Source organism: Microtus ochrogaster, chromosome 4, assembly GCF_000317375.1.
Source record: "Microtus ochrogaster isolate Prairie Vole_2 chromosome 4, MicOch1.0, whole genome shotgun sequence".
Lineage (NCBI taxonomy): Eukaryota > Metazoa > Chordata > Mammalia > Rodentia > Cricetidae > Microtus > Microtus ochrogaster.
The window spans coordinates 17,308,552-17,324,541 of NC_022011.1; the positions used below are offsets into that span (position 1 = coordinate 17,308,552).

Consider the following 15,990-nt stretch of genomic DNA (forward strand, 5'->3'; position numbering starts at 1 on the left):
ATATATTATGATATGCATGCATGAAACTATCAAGGAATAAAAATATTGTTTAAAAAAACCCTAAGGGCTGGAGAGTTAAGAACCTGAGGCTCTTCCAGAGGACCTGGGTTCAATTCCCAGCACTCAAATGGTAGCACATAGCTGTCTGTAACTCCAGTGCCAGGGAATCTGATATCCTCTTCTGGTTTCCATGGGTACTACACACATGTGGTGCACAAGCACACACGCAGGGAAAACACTCAGACACACAATACAAACAAAAAATCTGAATCCTTCCCCAACCAAAATCACACCGAGTATCCACTGGATATGGCTGGGAGAAAGGAGAATTTTGATTTTAGGTGACAACAATTGTGATCATCGGTAAGTGCCCCCTTACACTGTAATGCTGTAGTACGAACTGTGAGCAGGCCTCAGATAGACAGAAAGACAGATGACCTTCCCACATCATAATGCTATAACACCTGTCTTCTTCTTCAAAGACAAGATAATCTACAAGCCATCCACTAGCTACTTACAAGTATACAGCCCAGCGGTTTTTTTTTTAAGCACATTCAGAGTTGTATGGCGAGAATCACAATAACTGTAAGGCATTTCCAGAAGCTCTAGAGAAAATCTTTTCCCCTTGGCTGTCACTCCCCTTCCTTTAGCTTTTCCCTCTCAACCTCTGGTAACCAGTCTGCTGTTTCTAAAGACATGGTACAAGGTACTTCTGGCCTTTTGTGACTGGCTGGCTTCTTTCACCCAGCATGGTTTCAAGGTAAATCCAAAAAAAGAAAGGTTCCAAACTCTGCAAATTGCCTCAAACCACTCTAGGACATGCCCAGGAACTGGAACTAAGCAAGCATCACTCAGAGCTATGGTCCCTAACTGTGCCCGGGCTCTCAAAGCACACCACATTAGTAGGCTTTTGGAATTTGAAGTGCAGATAAAATTGCACTTACTAGAGTTGCATGGCTGGTGGTGAAAGCTAAGCTCAGGAACACTAGAGAAATCATTATGTGGCCTTCCCATGGCCAACAGTGGGGCAGAGCTGGCCTCCTCTCTACAGAGCCTGCATGATTCGCTTCAATAACCACAGTGCTCTCTGTATCTCCCTCCTGTATTTGCCTCTCCAGGAGGGAATAGATCAGCATCTTACCAATCTTTTTATTAATACTGTCCAATCACTGTGTTCCTTGGAATTGAAAGGCCATAAAACCCAAAGTGGGGACTAGGGATGTAGTGTATTTGGTAGAGTGCTTGCCTAGCATGCACAAGCCCTGGGTTCCATGCTCAGCACTACACAGACCAGGCATGACACATGCTTACAATTTCAGTACTGAGGAGGCTGAGGCAGAAGTTCAAGGTCATCTTTGACTACACAAGGAGTTTGAGGTCAGCCTGGGCTACATGAAAATCTTTCTCAAAAAATCTCCTCAAAACAAACACAACCCAGAACTGCCTGTTTAAAATCTTGAGTGCCTTCGTCTTTACGCCATTGTAGCAGCACATTGACTGAGGCAGTGGAAGGACAGTTCTTCAGGGCCCGCACCCAGCGGCTCCCAAGAGGGGTGACTAGACACACGCCAGCACAGTGGAACCAAGCATACCTTTTCTTCCACATTTAGCACCTGAGGATCTGCAGTAACTACCAAAGATCTCACCTCCCACAGAACACCGAATGCAGTACTGGCAGTCATCTGAGCAGATGGGCTCTAGAGAACTGAAAGCAGCAGCTAAGGCCACTGCAGAGATGTCCAAGGATGAAATTCATTATCCACATACCACCCTTTGAGTGGGGGAACCCACTAAAAGGAGTGGGATTTCTGGCTTGGAGATAAGGTTTATAGACCTAGCTTGTAGGGATGCCTTTTGGGATAGATAAACCCAGGCGGTACATCCAGGTTCTAGCTGTAAACCTGGGAAAGATGATTTAATAAGAAATCTCCACTTTCTCATCTGTGAAATGGATCAGCACACCATCTGGTTCATAAGGCAGTGAGAGGAGGGGTGGGTGGACAATGGCTAAATACAGGGATGCTTCTCTACATCCTCCTGCGTCCCACTGCTCCCCCAGGTGATGGAACTTTACACACGAGTGGTCTTAGGTTTCACCGAGCTCACTGATGGCCACAGTGACTGAGTGCCTCATATACTCCAACTGCACATGCGAGGTACTAGGCCCCAGAGTGCCTGTATGTGGAGAAAAGGTCCAGCCCCTAGAAGTGGGAGAAATTAATGACTATTACTGAAGCTACCAGCTGTGGCTTTGTTATAGCAGCAGAGGCAGACTATTCTAACCCTATCTGTGCTCTTAAGGGTTTTTGAGAAAAGCTCATGACACACTACGGCTTAGCTTGCATTACTTCCCCTCACCTTCCACTCCATCCTTCTGGACAGTTTCAGAGCAACTAGGGAAGCCTGAGACTACTGTCTCTTTTAAAAACACACAGCAATCTTCTAATCTGCCTTTGAGATAGAATCCTATTATCTGGAGCTGTGCTTTAAAGGGTTCTAATCACGTCTCACTCTGGCTACTGAGATCAGCTGGCACAAGGCTGTGGGCTTCCTGCCTGATCTAGGAAAGCCAGGGGCAAGCCTAATGGGTAGCCAGACCTTTGGCCTCTTCCCGAGACGGCATGATGTGAAGGTGGGTTTCTCCTTCCATGGAGCTCAAGGCCTCGGAGGGGTCTAGAGTATGTATGTATGGAAAGTCTCTAGATAAACACTGCATTGCTCACTGAGCTTTACCACCAGTGCCTCCCAGAGCTGTACCAGTTTTCTACTGGCTACTGTTACAAATTGCCACAAACTTAGAGGCCTAAGACACAACTTATTATGGGTCTTACTGAGCTAATCAAGGTATGGGCAAGTTCTTTATATTTTGGAGGCTCTACAGATGCAGTCAATCTGTGGGTTGGGAGCCCTTTGGGGGGGTCACAGATCAGATATCCTGCATATCAGATATTTATATTGGGATTCCTAACAGTAGCAAAAATATAGTTTGGAAGTAGCAATGAAATAATTTTATGGCTGGAGGTCACCACAACATGAGGAACTGTATTAAAGAGTCACAGCATTGTTAAGGTTGAGATCATTGCTGTACAGGAAAATCTACAACCTTCTTGTCAGCTTCTAGATACTAACACTCTCTTAGAACTTCAAAGCTAGTGATAGCTGCTAGAATCTCTAATACTCTTCTTGGCCCCCTCTTTCACACCAAAGGATGCTTGGGGTTACACTGGGTCTGCCCGAGTAACTTAGGCTACTCTTCCCATTTTAAAGTCACCCGATTAGCAACTTTGTATCTGCTATTTTCCCCCATCCTTTGGCTCTGGGATGTATAACAGGCATGTCCATGTCCAGGAACACCTGCATGTACGTGTGCATGTAGAGGCTGGAAGCCAACATTGGGTATTTGTCTCCATCACAGGAAAGATAAGTAGAACTAGTTTTTGAGACCAAGTCTGTCCATGAACCTGGACCACATTGTTTCAGTTAGACAGGCTGGCCAAAAAGCCCAAACCCTGGGCTTCTAGGTGCATTCTGCCAACCCCAGGTTTTATGTAAGTGCTGGGGAAACACATTCAGGTTCTCATGCTGGTATAGCAGGGACTTTTCCCACTGTGGTATTTGAATGAGAAACATTCCCCATAGGTTTGCATACTAAACATTTGGTTGCCAGTGGTGGAGCTGTTTGGGGAAGCTGCGGAACCTTTAGCAGGTAGAGCCTTGCTGGGAGGAAGTATGTCACTGGAGGTGTGCTCTCAAAGTTTACAGCCTCATCCCACTGTGGTTTGCTCTTTTTGCTTTATGTGAGTGGATGGGGATGGGATTTCCCGCTTCCTGTTCCAGTCATGGGCTGTCATGCATCCCTGGCCATTATGGGTTTCCCCTCTGAAACTATAAACCAAAACAAACCCTTTCTTCCATAAGTTGATTTTGGCTCATGGTGTTTTACTGCAGCAACAGAACTAATGTTTCCACTGAGCCATCTCCTCAGGCTCATACCTGTTATCGTCATTACACAGTCACAGGTTCCAGGGATTAAGGTATCTCCTGGAGGCCATTATTCTGACAACCAAAAAGTAGCAAGAGCAGTACTGATATAAAACAATTCTAAGTATTTAAAATAATTATGTAACAGCTGTTTGCACATTATGTAACAGTTGCAATGTGTCTAGTACTGCATTAACCACCTCCAGGACATTAGCTCCAGTAATCAAATGCCCCAATGAATACCATTATTAAGGACACTGAAGTTAATTAGCTTTCTCAGGCTCACCTGACTGACTAACTAGTGAACCGGCTGAAGCCCAGATACCAGGCTTTAGAGCTCTTACCCACTATTCCATGTGGTCTCTTAAGAAACAGGGTACCTTGGAGGGGTCATTCACTTAAGAACAGGACACAAGCACATTCATTTCTGTAGCACATGAGCTGTCTACACTCCACAACTGCCAATGTTCTGACTTTTATGGGGTGTGTATGGGGCTTAATTAATAGACTATTTGGCTGACGATTAGTTTGACCAGGATTTTGATGAAGATATTTGATGAAGACTATATGCAAATATGGAATACGTACAGAACAGAGGGTCTTTGAAGTTAGCACTTGTCAAACTTTAACATGTGCAACAGTCATGCAGGGATCTTGTTTAAGTGTCAATTCTAGTTCACTCTAGGACGATGCTAGACTAGAGTCTCTTTTCAGTGACCTTCTGCAAACCATTTGTGAGTAGCAAAGTTCCTAGGCTAGAATGCGATTTTCCTATCAAAACAGTAAAGATAGCTGGATGGTGTATACCTTCAATCCTAGCACTCAGGAGACAGAGGCAGGTGGATCTCTATAAGTCTGAGGCCAGCCTGGTCTACAGAGTGATTTCCAGGACAGCCAAGACTACACAGAGAAACCTTGTTTTGAAAAATCAAAACAGTAAAGCTCTTCATTCTTGTGGACACGTGTCAAATACCTCTAAGCACTGTGCTAAGTGCAGAACATAAATTGTCTCTGCTCTTAGGAGGTCAAAGTCCCCTTAAGGCCCTAGGAAGTTTCTCTGAATTTTACAAATTCAGGGCAGTGTCTAATACAAAACATTAACAACAAAGCCTCTACTGAACACCTGCAGTGGATACTTAAGCAGACTGTGCTGGAAGCCACGACTCTGTTTAAGGATCTAGCAGGGGCCAGGAGAAAAGCAGATATGACTGTAAAGCTGAGTGGGTGGACAAAACTGGTGTCAGTGTGCAATGGTCTGGATCTTAACCGTTTCTCAAAGGTCCATTCAAGGACCCAAAAGCAACAGGGCCAATTGGCCACAGATCATCCCGTCCATTTAAATCTTGAGTATTTGATATGGATGGCTGATTAATATACAGTACAGCTTCACAAAGTCAACAGAACATGGACACACAACCATGCCTATACACCATTGTTAGGTCCCACTATTCAGCATGGCAATCCTGTTAAGACTTGCTAAGCACTGGAAAGAAAGGATGTAAACAGAAAGCTGTATGAAAAGAGGTAGTTAAAAAAAAGTGGTGGCTGAGGAAAGAAATGGCTAAAATGGATATGTTGAGTACTGCAGACAAATCAGAGGGTCTTCTTATCTAAATCCAAAGCCATTAGTCTAAGACAAAGCAGTTAGTTGTTCTCAACTGGTGTGATTTTGTACCTTCAAGGGACATTTGGCAATGCCTGAAGACAATTTGGGTTGTTACACTGATGGAGTACTACTGGCATCTAGTGGGTAAAGGGCAAAGGAACTGCTAAAAATCCTACAAGGCAGAGAACTGCCCACTATAACCAAGAACTATGCATCCCCAAGTATCAACAGCACCAAGGTTAAGAAACCTCTAGTAAAGAATCTATCCCAGGTCAATAAATGAGCACTACTCCATAGCTTAGGGATGTCCAAGTGAGCACTGCGTAATGACAGAAATGTTTTCTACTCTGCACTGTGCAGCAGCAGTGGTTAGCTACTGAACATCTGGAATATGGGTAGTGAAACCGATTTTTTTAAAAATTTAAAATGAATACAACATTTTTACTAATTTACTAATTTAGCCGGGCGGTGGTGGCGCATACCTTTAATCCCAGCACTCGGGAGGCAGAGGCAGGCGGATCTCTGTGAGTTCGAGACCAGCCTGGTCTACAGAGCTAGTTCCAGGACACGCTCCAAAGCCACAGAGAAACCCTGTCTCGAAAATCCAAAAAAAAAAAAAAAAAAAAAGAAAGAAAGAAAGAAAAACTAATTTACTAATTTTTTCTTGAGACTAGGTCTAGCTAATCTCAAACTGGTACAATATTTCTGCTTTAGCCTTCCAAATGCTAGAATTACAGGCCTGTGTCACCAGTCTGGCTGTCTTAAATTTAAATAGATATACGCTGTCCGTTGTTACCATCTTGGTCATTTAAGCTCCTAAACTTTAATGCTTTTCTAGCTTCACAGGTTGCCTTTTTTTTTTTTTTTCCCACACTGTTCTGAAACCACCTACTCATTCGACTGTCACTAAGATTTGGCTGGGGGGAAAAGACTTCACCTGCTCACACACGCATACTCAGCAAAACATTACTAATTAAACGTTCCCTATTTCGAACACCTGGACACAAAGCAAAACATCAGTGCACCATTACACACACGTATAATACTGCAGAAGAGAGGAGGATCAAATCTCCCAGATTACACTTGCAAGGTAGAGTGTCACGACTAAAGATTAAACATGAAAATCCTCTGCGCAGCGGATCATGCTTTGACCTGATTTCTACACTTGGCCACTTAACGGTCTCTCAGAAGCTGAAAAGAGCCGGCGGGACAACATCACAAGCCAAGTTCTCCACCCCTTCAGAGAGGCCACTCTCTGATCTTGCTGGCTTTGACTGAGGCCACATTGAGGATTCCCAGGGTGCCAGGCACTGTGATCAGTACTGCACACACGCATACGTTAAGTCAGTTCATTTTCACTGATGCTATTTGAGGCCGCCAGATTAATGAACTTGGCAAAGATAGGGCTCCTGGATTTCCCGCTCTAAAGCAATGTGCTAAGAGCTGAAATCTGAGAGGTCAATACCAAACCTTCGCCGGGACAAGCTGAGCCGCTAGGAGCTGCATAGCCAGGGCGGGGTCCCAGTAGCTCTTACTTCTCAATTTCCAGCGCTGCCACTTTCCGCTTTTCATAGAGTTTATCATTGAGGGCCCGCACGATGTTGGGCGTGAGCGGCGCGAAATCCTTCTCCGGGTTCATGGTGGCAGCTCGTGCTGCGCCCGGGAGCTTCGAGACACCTTAGCCCGAGGCTGCCGGGGCCGCGCCAGGGCTAGGGGAGTGTGCGGCTAGTCGCGGACCCCGGAGCCCGCTCATGGGCTACACCGCCCCGGGCCCGCCAGCCTTGTCTTGTCGTCGCGCGCAGCCTCAGGTATCTTGCTCAGACCCCTGCTCTCCCACGCGCTACCCGGACCACCCCACCGCTCACGCGACCAGCTCCCGCCAGGCACCGGCAACGCTCACTGGGCCGCGGCCATGTTACTCAGGTCACGTGACGCCGAAGGCACTTCCGCCTTCCGTCGGCCGAGGGTTCCGCCCCCATGGCCACGCCCCCACACGCTTTCGGCGGCGCATTGGCCACGCTCTTCAGGGCTCCGCCCCCTCCCCGCCCGCGGCTCGGTTCGGAGCAGTGTGCAGAGTGAGAGTGGAGAACAGGTGGTGGGAGCTTCACCAGTGCTGTCAGTTTATTGCTGAGCGGGCTTCTGGAAACGGAATTTCCAGAGGGAGCCCAACTCCGTGAAATTTATGCATTAGTTCTTTAGACACTTCTCACTTTCACTTATGACAGCGTTTCTATTATTCTATTTCCTAACCATTTGTCTTTACATTTATTTGTAGGTGTGTGTGTGTGTGTGTGTGTGTGTGTGTGTGTGTTTGCACCAAGGTGCGTGTTTGGAGGTCAGAAGACAATTTGGGGGAGTTGGATGTCCCCTTCCACCATGCGGGGGTCCCAGAATCGAACTCCTGTTGTTAGGTTTGGCGGTAGACATCTTTGTCCGCTGAACCCTCCCTCCAATCCAATTATTGTATTTGAGACAGGACCTCAAACTACCTATATAGCTGAGGATAGCCTTGAACTCCCGATTCTCCCGCCTTCCCCTGCTCAGTGTAGGGATTACAGGCGTGCAGCACCACCGCTGATTTTATGTGGTGCTTGGGTTTGGAACCCAGCGTTCTGAGCTACACCACGAGATTGTCCTTAAATCACTTTCTCAAATATACTCACATGTGTGCTCGCGTGTGTATAGAGACCTGAGGTCTTCTATAGTTCTTATTTTTTTCACTGACTTCGAGACAAGGTCTCATGTGTCTTAGACTGGACTCAAGCTAAGCAGCTAAGGCTAACTGTCCTGGCTAATTTTTATGTTAACTTGATACACGCTAGAATCATCTCAGAGGAGGGATCCTCAACTGAGAAAATGCCTCCATTCGACTGGGCTGTAGGCAAGCCTGTAGGGTATTCTCTTAATTAGGGATTATTGGGGAAGAGTGCAGACAATTGCAGGTGGGCCACCCTTGGGTTCAATAAGAAAGCAGGCTGAGCAAGATAAAAGGAACAAGCCAGTAAGCAACAGTCCTCATGGCCTCTGCATCAGCTCCCACTTCCAGGTTCCTGCCTTGCGTTCCACTCATGATATAAGCTATAGGTGAAACAAACTTTTCACTCCCTAAATTACTTTCGGTTATGATGTTTTAATACAGCAGTTAAAATCTAGTAAGATAATAACTAAAAACTTAATGATCCTCCAGCCTCCACCTCCTTAGTGTTGGGACTATAGGTGTGTGCTGCCACATAGGGTTTATGTGGTGCTGAGGATTGGACCAAAGGCTTTGTGCATGTCGGTCTACTAACTGAGCTATTTCTCCACCCCTGACTTTTGGGTGACAAGGTCTCTCAGTGAACTGGAAGCTCCTGGATTTGGCTAGGGTAGCTGGCCAGTGAGCCCAAGTGCTGGCTTGTCTCCACCTCCCCCCACCTCCCAGCACTAGAGTTAGACACCAGAGCCGCCCTACCAGGCTTTAAGTGGGTACTAGGGATCTGAAGTCAGGTCTCTAGGCTCACGTGGCTAAACACCCTACAGGCTAAGCCACCTTGCCAGTCCTTCAGAACTATTTACTTTAAAGCAAATCTTAAGTTCTCACCTCAGCTTTACTTGTGCTCTAAAATAATAGATTCAAATAGTTCTATGTTTCCTAAAACATATTAAAATATGGGCCATTTAAAAGTGGTATTTTCTCTTAAATTTGGAATTACTAACTGTAACAGGCCCCCAGAGCTTGGTACAACTGACTCCATAATGGAAGTACCATTCAGGCCATAAAACCCAGCATGTAGACAGCATCCCTCACTAAAATAAAAACGAAGGTCTAATCCACCAAAGTCCATAGTTCTAGAAAATTCTCTAAATGCACTAACCTTGCTTCTTGGCTTCTGTAGTTCTGCTTCTGGATAACTGTTCTTGTTAACTGAGGTGGGTCAAGCCAGGATGTGGGTTTGTGCTTAAAAGCTCATCCCAAGGAAGGCTTGGGGTTACACTGGGATCTTGAGCAGCCAGTGTAGTCACTGGTCAGCTAATGAAGATTTCCTATTGGCTTAGACCTATGCCTGAATAGTCTTCTCTGGTGGATGCCCCACAACCCTAACTGACCTGTGTGTGTCCATGCTCTAATACCCAGGAGGGCTAGGTTATAGATAGCAGGCCCAAACTTGTTGAGGGCAGGTAGGTGTCTAGGTGGAATCATCAGGAAGCAGCCGTTTTGGGTGGAACAGAAATTGCATCTGTGTGATGATAAAATTGGGAGGGGATGGCTGTAGAGTGATTAAAGAGGCAGGGAACAGGAGGATACATCCAAATTTAAGAAAGCTTTCAGGGTCAGGAACTCAGGAGCAGGAGGGCGAGCTTACCCTTGAGTCCAAGGAATGCTGCATTTGCTTTTAGATCCAGGAAGCTACTACGCCTTTAAACAAGCGAGAGCACACACAGAGCACAGCACACCGTGCGCTTGAAAGTAGAGAGTGAGCTTTAGCTCATAGGTCAGAGACACTGCGAGTGAGGGGTGTGGTAGGCAGAATCCTTGAATGGGAAAAACTCTTGTAAACACAATGAACTTCTCCAGAACCAGAGCAGAAGAGATTTTGCCAGTGTAATTAAGGTCCATAACTGATGTTGACTTAAAGGGGCGGGGGGATTATTGTGGGTGGAGCTGAGATAATCAGGTGAGTCCTCAAAGTGGCCTGAAATTTGCTATGAGGAGATTCTCCTGATGGCTCCAGGGATCATGTTAGGAACAGTCTATGATGGTACTGACGGTGATCTCCAGCTGCTGAGAGCAGTCCCTGTCATCGATTGCCAAGAAAGTGTGATTCCATCCTTAAGGCACAGGAAACGACTTGGAAAGCACACAGGAGGCACTCAGAGGCATATCTTTTCTTACTTGAGTCTTCACATGAAGACAAGGCTGGCCCTTGATTTAGCCTTGTGGATCTGTGGACTGAGAATCCAGCTCAGACCATGTGGACTCTCGGCCCTCAAATACCTAGATAGAATAAACCTGTATTGTTTTAAGCTTCTAGGCTGGTAACTGTGTATGACGTGTCCACAGTAAGCAAACGCTGGGCCTAACCTAAAGCTCAAGAAGTCATGGAGAAATTAACCAACAAATTTCCATGTGTATGTTTTATTACCTATAGGGTCCTCGCATATGGCAAAAGCTTTCCCAGCATATCCCAGTGAATGGAGGGAGTAGCCCCTTGAGCACCCCACCAGTATGAAAACCTCGACATGTAGATAGACTCACACCCTGAGAAAAGATGTCGTCTGGTAGTTTCCTCCTTTTGCTTTGCATCAAGTACTTGTCAAGGACATTCTGAAATGCCGAGCAAAGTTTATGTTTTCAGGGTTCGATGATTGTTAATAAGAATGAAAAAAAAAATTAAGCCAAGGTAATTGACTAATTTTGGTCTGTTTTCTACAGTGTGAATTCACATCAGGTGAACCTATGTTTAGTAGAATATGTCACCCGTTTCTTTACTGTTTGGGGTTGGCTCCTTCAGAAAGGTGAACTGAATTTCCCAAGGGCCACACTATTTACGCTGTGATAAGGGCTTTAATAACCGAAGCTGTGCAGTTTTCTTTTTTCTTTTCCAACTAGCAGGTGCTCTTTTCTCCCCAAACTACATTCTGAATCAGGTTGCTAAGAAACCAGCTTCTCCATAAAGCCCAAATGAATGCTTTGTCCACCTTTAGGTCAGAAGTTTCTAGAAAGAATCTTCCCTGATATCTTAGAGATGCAGCAGAATTAAGGTCACTCATTCACCCTGGGACACTGGGAATGAAGACTAGGGGCCATTCTTGCTCTCTGCCTGCCTTCCTCTTCTCTGACCCTGCACTCCCTACTCCAACTCTTGTAGACTCCTGGGTAATTCATATGCTGCAAGTTCACCACAGTGATCTTGCAGCCCCATTTTGGGTGCTTGTCATTGCAGACTTTGGAAGGTTCTGTCGTAACTGTTTGTAACACGTATACCAATGCGTGGAAAGGTCATATCATAATGAGTTGAGAGGCTGCAGCTGAAGTTGTGCCCTAATCAAAGCTGGAGTTTCAGGGGAGCAGCCCAGCAGTCTGGTTTTGCAAGTCCTCCCCAGAGATTCTGATATAAACTAAAACTGGGAAACGGCTGACGTTATGTAGCCTCTTTAATCTGTCGGTCATAGCAGCTGCTCGCGGATTTTTCAGTCCTCTCAGATTGCTAGCTAGTGTGGTCTTTGCTTAACCAACCACTGGAGAAATCCGCCATCTAATTCTTTGCCTTTAAATCTATTATTTGTGTCTTTTAAATTATTTTATCTTGAAAAACAAACAAACAAACAAACAAACAAACAAAAAATAGCCGGTGGTGGTGGTGGCACATGCCTTTAATCCCAGCACTTGGGAAGAAGAGACAGGCAGAGATCTTTATGAGTCTGAGGCCAGCCTGGACTACAGAGTAAGTTCCAGGACAGCCAGGCTGTTACACAGAGAAACCCTGTCTCAAAAAAACCAAAAAAATATTTTATGATATTATTATGTGTGCTGTGTGTGTGTGTGTGTGTGTGTGTGTGTGTGTGTGTGTGCGCGCGCGCGCGTGCCTTGAAATATGTATGGAGGTCAGAGGACAACTTTCAGAAGTCACTTCTCTCCTCCCATGTGGGTCCTGGGGATTGAACTCAGGTTGTCAGGAGTGGCAGCAGGTGCCTTCAGCTGCTGGCCCCATTGGTTGTACCTTTACTGGCTATAAAGCGAATTGGTCATGAACCATAGGCTTGAGTTCACAAGCTTTATAGGAAAGGCTTCATTCGGCATAAGTTGTGTATGGCATATACCGGCTGAGGGTTTTGGGAAGGCGCAAAAAGCTGAAGCTCCTTTCCTGTTGGTAAAACACCTTTAAGGGCGTGGGAGATGACTTGGTGGGCAAAGGACTTGCTGCGCAAGCCTGACAGTCTACATTTGAAAACAAGGACCTAACTAAAAACTGGAGGCAGTAGTGCACGTGTCTGCAATCCCAGCGTGCCTCTACTGGGGGGTGGGAGGCAGGCACAGGGGAAATCTCTGGAAGCTCATGGGCCAGCTAGCCTGGCATCAGCAGAATTGAGTGAGAGAGACTGGGGCAAGTCCTCTAGGCAAGGACTGACACTTGAGGCTCTCCTCTGACCCCCATTCAAGGGCCATGGCACATGCATACCCACACTCTCACATACGCACGCACAAGTACATGAATCTGGCACATGTGGGCATGCGCACGCACACAACACCACCATTTAAGTCATGCAGTACTACAAACTGTTATCTTAGTACTCACGAGGCTGAGGCAAGAGAAATGGAGGTCTAAGACAATTTAAGCGACATGGTAAGACCCAGTCTTAAAAGAAACAAACCAAACCCCAACCAACCAAAGAGAACCTCTAGACTCTCCCCTCCGAGCCTGTAACAGGTACTGGTCATATTGAAAAGCAGATTGCTGGACTGTATTCCACAGATACTGAGAATGTGGGTCTTTAGCAGCTTCCCAGATACTACTCCCGGGTGTGGTCCTGGGAGCATTCAGACATCTTCCTCTTTAGAGACTTCGTTCTTTAGAGACCATCTGCTTTTTTACTTCCTCTCTCTCGCTGGTGGGTTCCCTGGGATAAGAAAAGGGAAAGAGGTGGAAGCAGGGGGACACTTAGTGAGAGGTTAGTGTCTGTAGAAGCAAATCTACTTCAGAGCTAGTTGTGTAACCATATTGATTTAACAATGGCCCCTGTAGGTCAGTGGTCCTATTAATATACACTATGAAGCCCCGGGGTAAAGAGGTGGGTATGGGGTCAGGTCTTTGGGTTGAGGCGGGTGCTCCACGTCTCTGTGCAGGTGGAGCTTCCTGTAGGCAGGAAAGATACCTAGACAGCCACCCTTTAAGAGCATGTGACATAGTTGCAGTTTCAACATACAAAATTGGGATAAGGTCCTTACCAGGGAGGGATTCCTGACTGAGATGGAGTAACACAAAGGGATGACTGCTGTGGGATCCTGGTTCTCACTCTGTGGTCATGTGTGTTTGTATTCATATCATAAGACTACATGGCAATCCCACTCCACTCCAGCCCAATTCAATCAGTATTTGGGGGAGGGTAGGTTTTGGGTGAGAATTAGGCAGCTGTGTGTAGAGATGAACAGAGAACCAGTGACCTCCAGCTGACTGCTGTACTCAGGGCTGGGGAGAAAGACAGAGGTGGGGTCTTCATTAGCATTCTCCAGGATCCAACGCCCAATGAGGACTGACCTCCTGCCGTGAACAGAAATGAGATCTGGAGGCTGATGGAATAGAACACAAGAGAAACAGTAAGGGACAGCATCCCTGAGTTGCCCTCATGTGACCTGTTCATCACTCTGTAGATGATGACTTCTTTAGCTTTTAAGAGAAAGCAGAAATGATGTCACATCAAAATAGAGTCAGTCATATCTGGGGCTGATGACATCTGAAGGAGAATCAGCAGTCACCTCCGCTGGACACTCGTAAGTGCCATGTGAAGACCTTGAGCGGGATACCTGTGTCTCCTTATGAACTGGAACCATGGCAGAGCATTTAGCTGTGGGAAACACAACTATAGAGTCTGCCACTGATTCATTTCTCCCCGATGTAGATCTTTATGTGTCACTATAAATGTTAATGTGGAGCATAAATTTCATATCTGCATTTGTAAAACATAATATAGAAATAACTTCCTATATAACTGAACACATATAAGGAAGTCCTCGAGAAATCCCCACATTCTTCTCTAGTCTTTGCTAGGACGGCATAGTACATGGCTCGTGGCCTGAGAAGATGGCACTAGCTGATAAAGTTATGACTTACGGGGTGATCCCTTTCAGATAATAAACCCATTTGATTCCAGATTCAGTGCCTTCACACTGAGGGCAGGTGACAATCAGCTTGGTGGTGATAGGGGTTTTACTGCCTGTTGGGTTCCCCTCAAAGTAGACTGTGATGTTGTTGATCTTCTTGGGCCGCACGGAGTCCGCAGCCCGGATGGTGAAGGCTGGGTTCTCTACGATGAAGGAGAAGTTTGCTGCATGCAAGAAGACGTTCTTGAAGGGGATGACGATGTTGTATCCGGCTCTGATGAGGAAGGGGCCTTGGGGCTTGGGAGGCAGGGCAATTCCGAAGAGTGGGATGATATATTCACCACCTATGAGTGACGACAGGCTCAGAATGCCTTTGGTCTCACCCAGGTGGCTGGGCTCAAAGAAGACTTCCACGCTGACCTCAGTGCCGCCCTGGGCTCCTGGGGCTGCGTTAATGACTCTTTCCGTGTGGAAGTCGGGACAGTCCGTCTGAAAGGAAAACAGTACCTTGACTCACACAGGATTCTAAAGAGACTATCAGGAGCCCAGGCTGAGCCCTTCCACTCTGACATTAAAGGACTTATGTGTGTGTGAGGCTGGGCAGGCTGTAATGTGATAGTCTATACACTATGGAGCTGAGGTCTTTGCAGGTAGGTATCACTCATTACTATCCAACCTTGTTACTAAGGGATGTTAATAATGCGCCTTAAGACATCCAGCTAGATGATGCTGATAGGGAGAACTGGGACAGTGCTCCGTACCTAGTTTTTCTCTCCTTTCAATCATGTGGAAGATGGGGCATTATGGCTTGAATAAAACTAAAAGGCGCCATTCGTATCCTAAACATTTAACTGTCCGTGAGTCCCACCAGGGTCTTTTCAGCCCCTGAATGCTATGGCCAGAAGTACTTTGAGATAAGATTGTCAGCAGACTCCTCTAAGTGCCTGTGATAAACAGGGTCTCCTATGGCCCCTAACTGGATAGACAGCACAAACAAGAAATAAAGCTTTTCTTTTTTTTTTTTTGAGACACCGACACCCAGATCTCAGGGTGGTTACTACTACATATAACCTGGTTTCTTTGGATTGATATGATAGTCAAGAGGCCTATGCTTCTTGTTATAACCATGGATTCCTGATTTTTTTAAAATATTTATTTATTATACAATATTATATATTGTATAATAATATACAGGCCAGAAGAGGGCACCAGACCCCGTTACAGATGGTTGTAAGCCACCATGTGGTTGCTGGGAATTGAACTCAGGACCTTTGGAAGAGCAGACAATGCTCTTAACCTCTGAGCCATCTCTCCAGCCCTGGATTCCTGATTTTCACTGGGGACATGATCATCCATTTTAAAAGCCCCTCTTCTTAGTTCCCCTTGTGGCTCAGTTTAGTCCTGTGAAATCTGGTTCCATGGGGCATTGGGAGAAGTGTTGTATGTAACTTCTCTTCCCTGTATGAATGTCATGGTAATCCATGTTGCTTCAGTACTGGGAAAGAAAGAGTCTGGGTGGCTGATGTCACAGAGTCACCATTCCGGACCAGACGGCTCACATCCAGACTGTTCTGAGAGGCACTCCTTTCTCTTTGCTGTTGTT

General features: G+C 46.0%; 2 protein-coding genes across 2 annotated transcripts in view; both read right to left on the minus strand.

Annotated features, from left to right (window-relative positions):
• Nucleotides 1–7,519, minus strand: part of Vac14 (Vac14, PIKFYVE complex component) — a 112,229-nt gene extending 104,710 nt beyond the window's left edge. The window contains exon 1 of the mRNA XM_005345677.2: nt 7,123–7,519. Coding sequence (XP_005345734.1) covers nt 7,123–7,226 — 104 coding nt within the window. The 5' untranslated portion in view covers nt 7,227–7,519. The remainder of the gene's footprint in view (nt 1–7,122) is intronic.
• Nucleotides 7,520–12,206: 4,687 nt separating this feature from the next.
• The window catches only part of Hydin (HYDIN, axonemal central pair apparatus protein), a 332,133-nt gene continuing 328,349 nt past the window's right edge, over nt 12,207–15,990 (minus strand). The window contains exon 86 of the mRNA XM_005345678.3: nt 12,207–14,876. Within this exon, the coding sequence (XP_005345735.1) occupies nt 14,394–14,876 (483 nt within the window). The 3' untranslated portion in view covers nt 12,207–14,393. The remainder of the gene's footprint in view (nt 14,877–15,990) is intronic.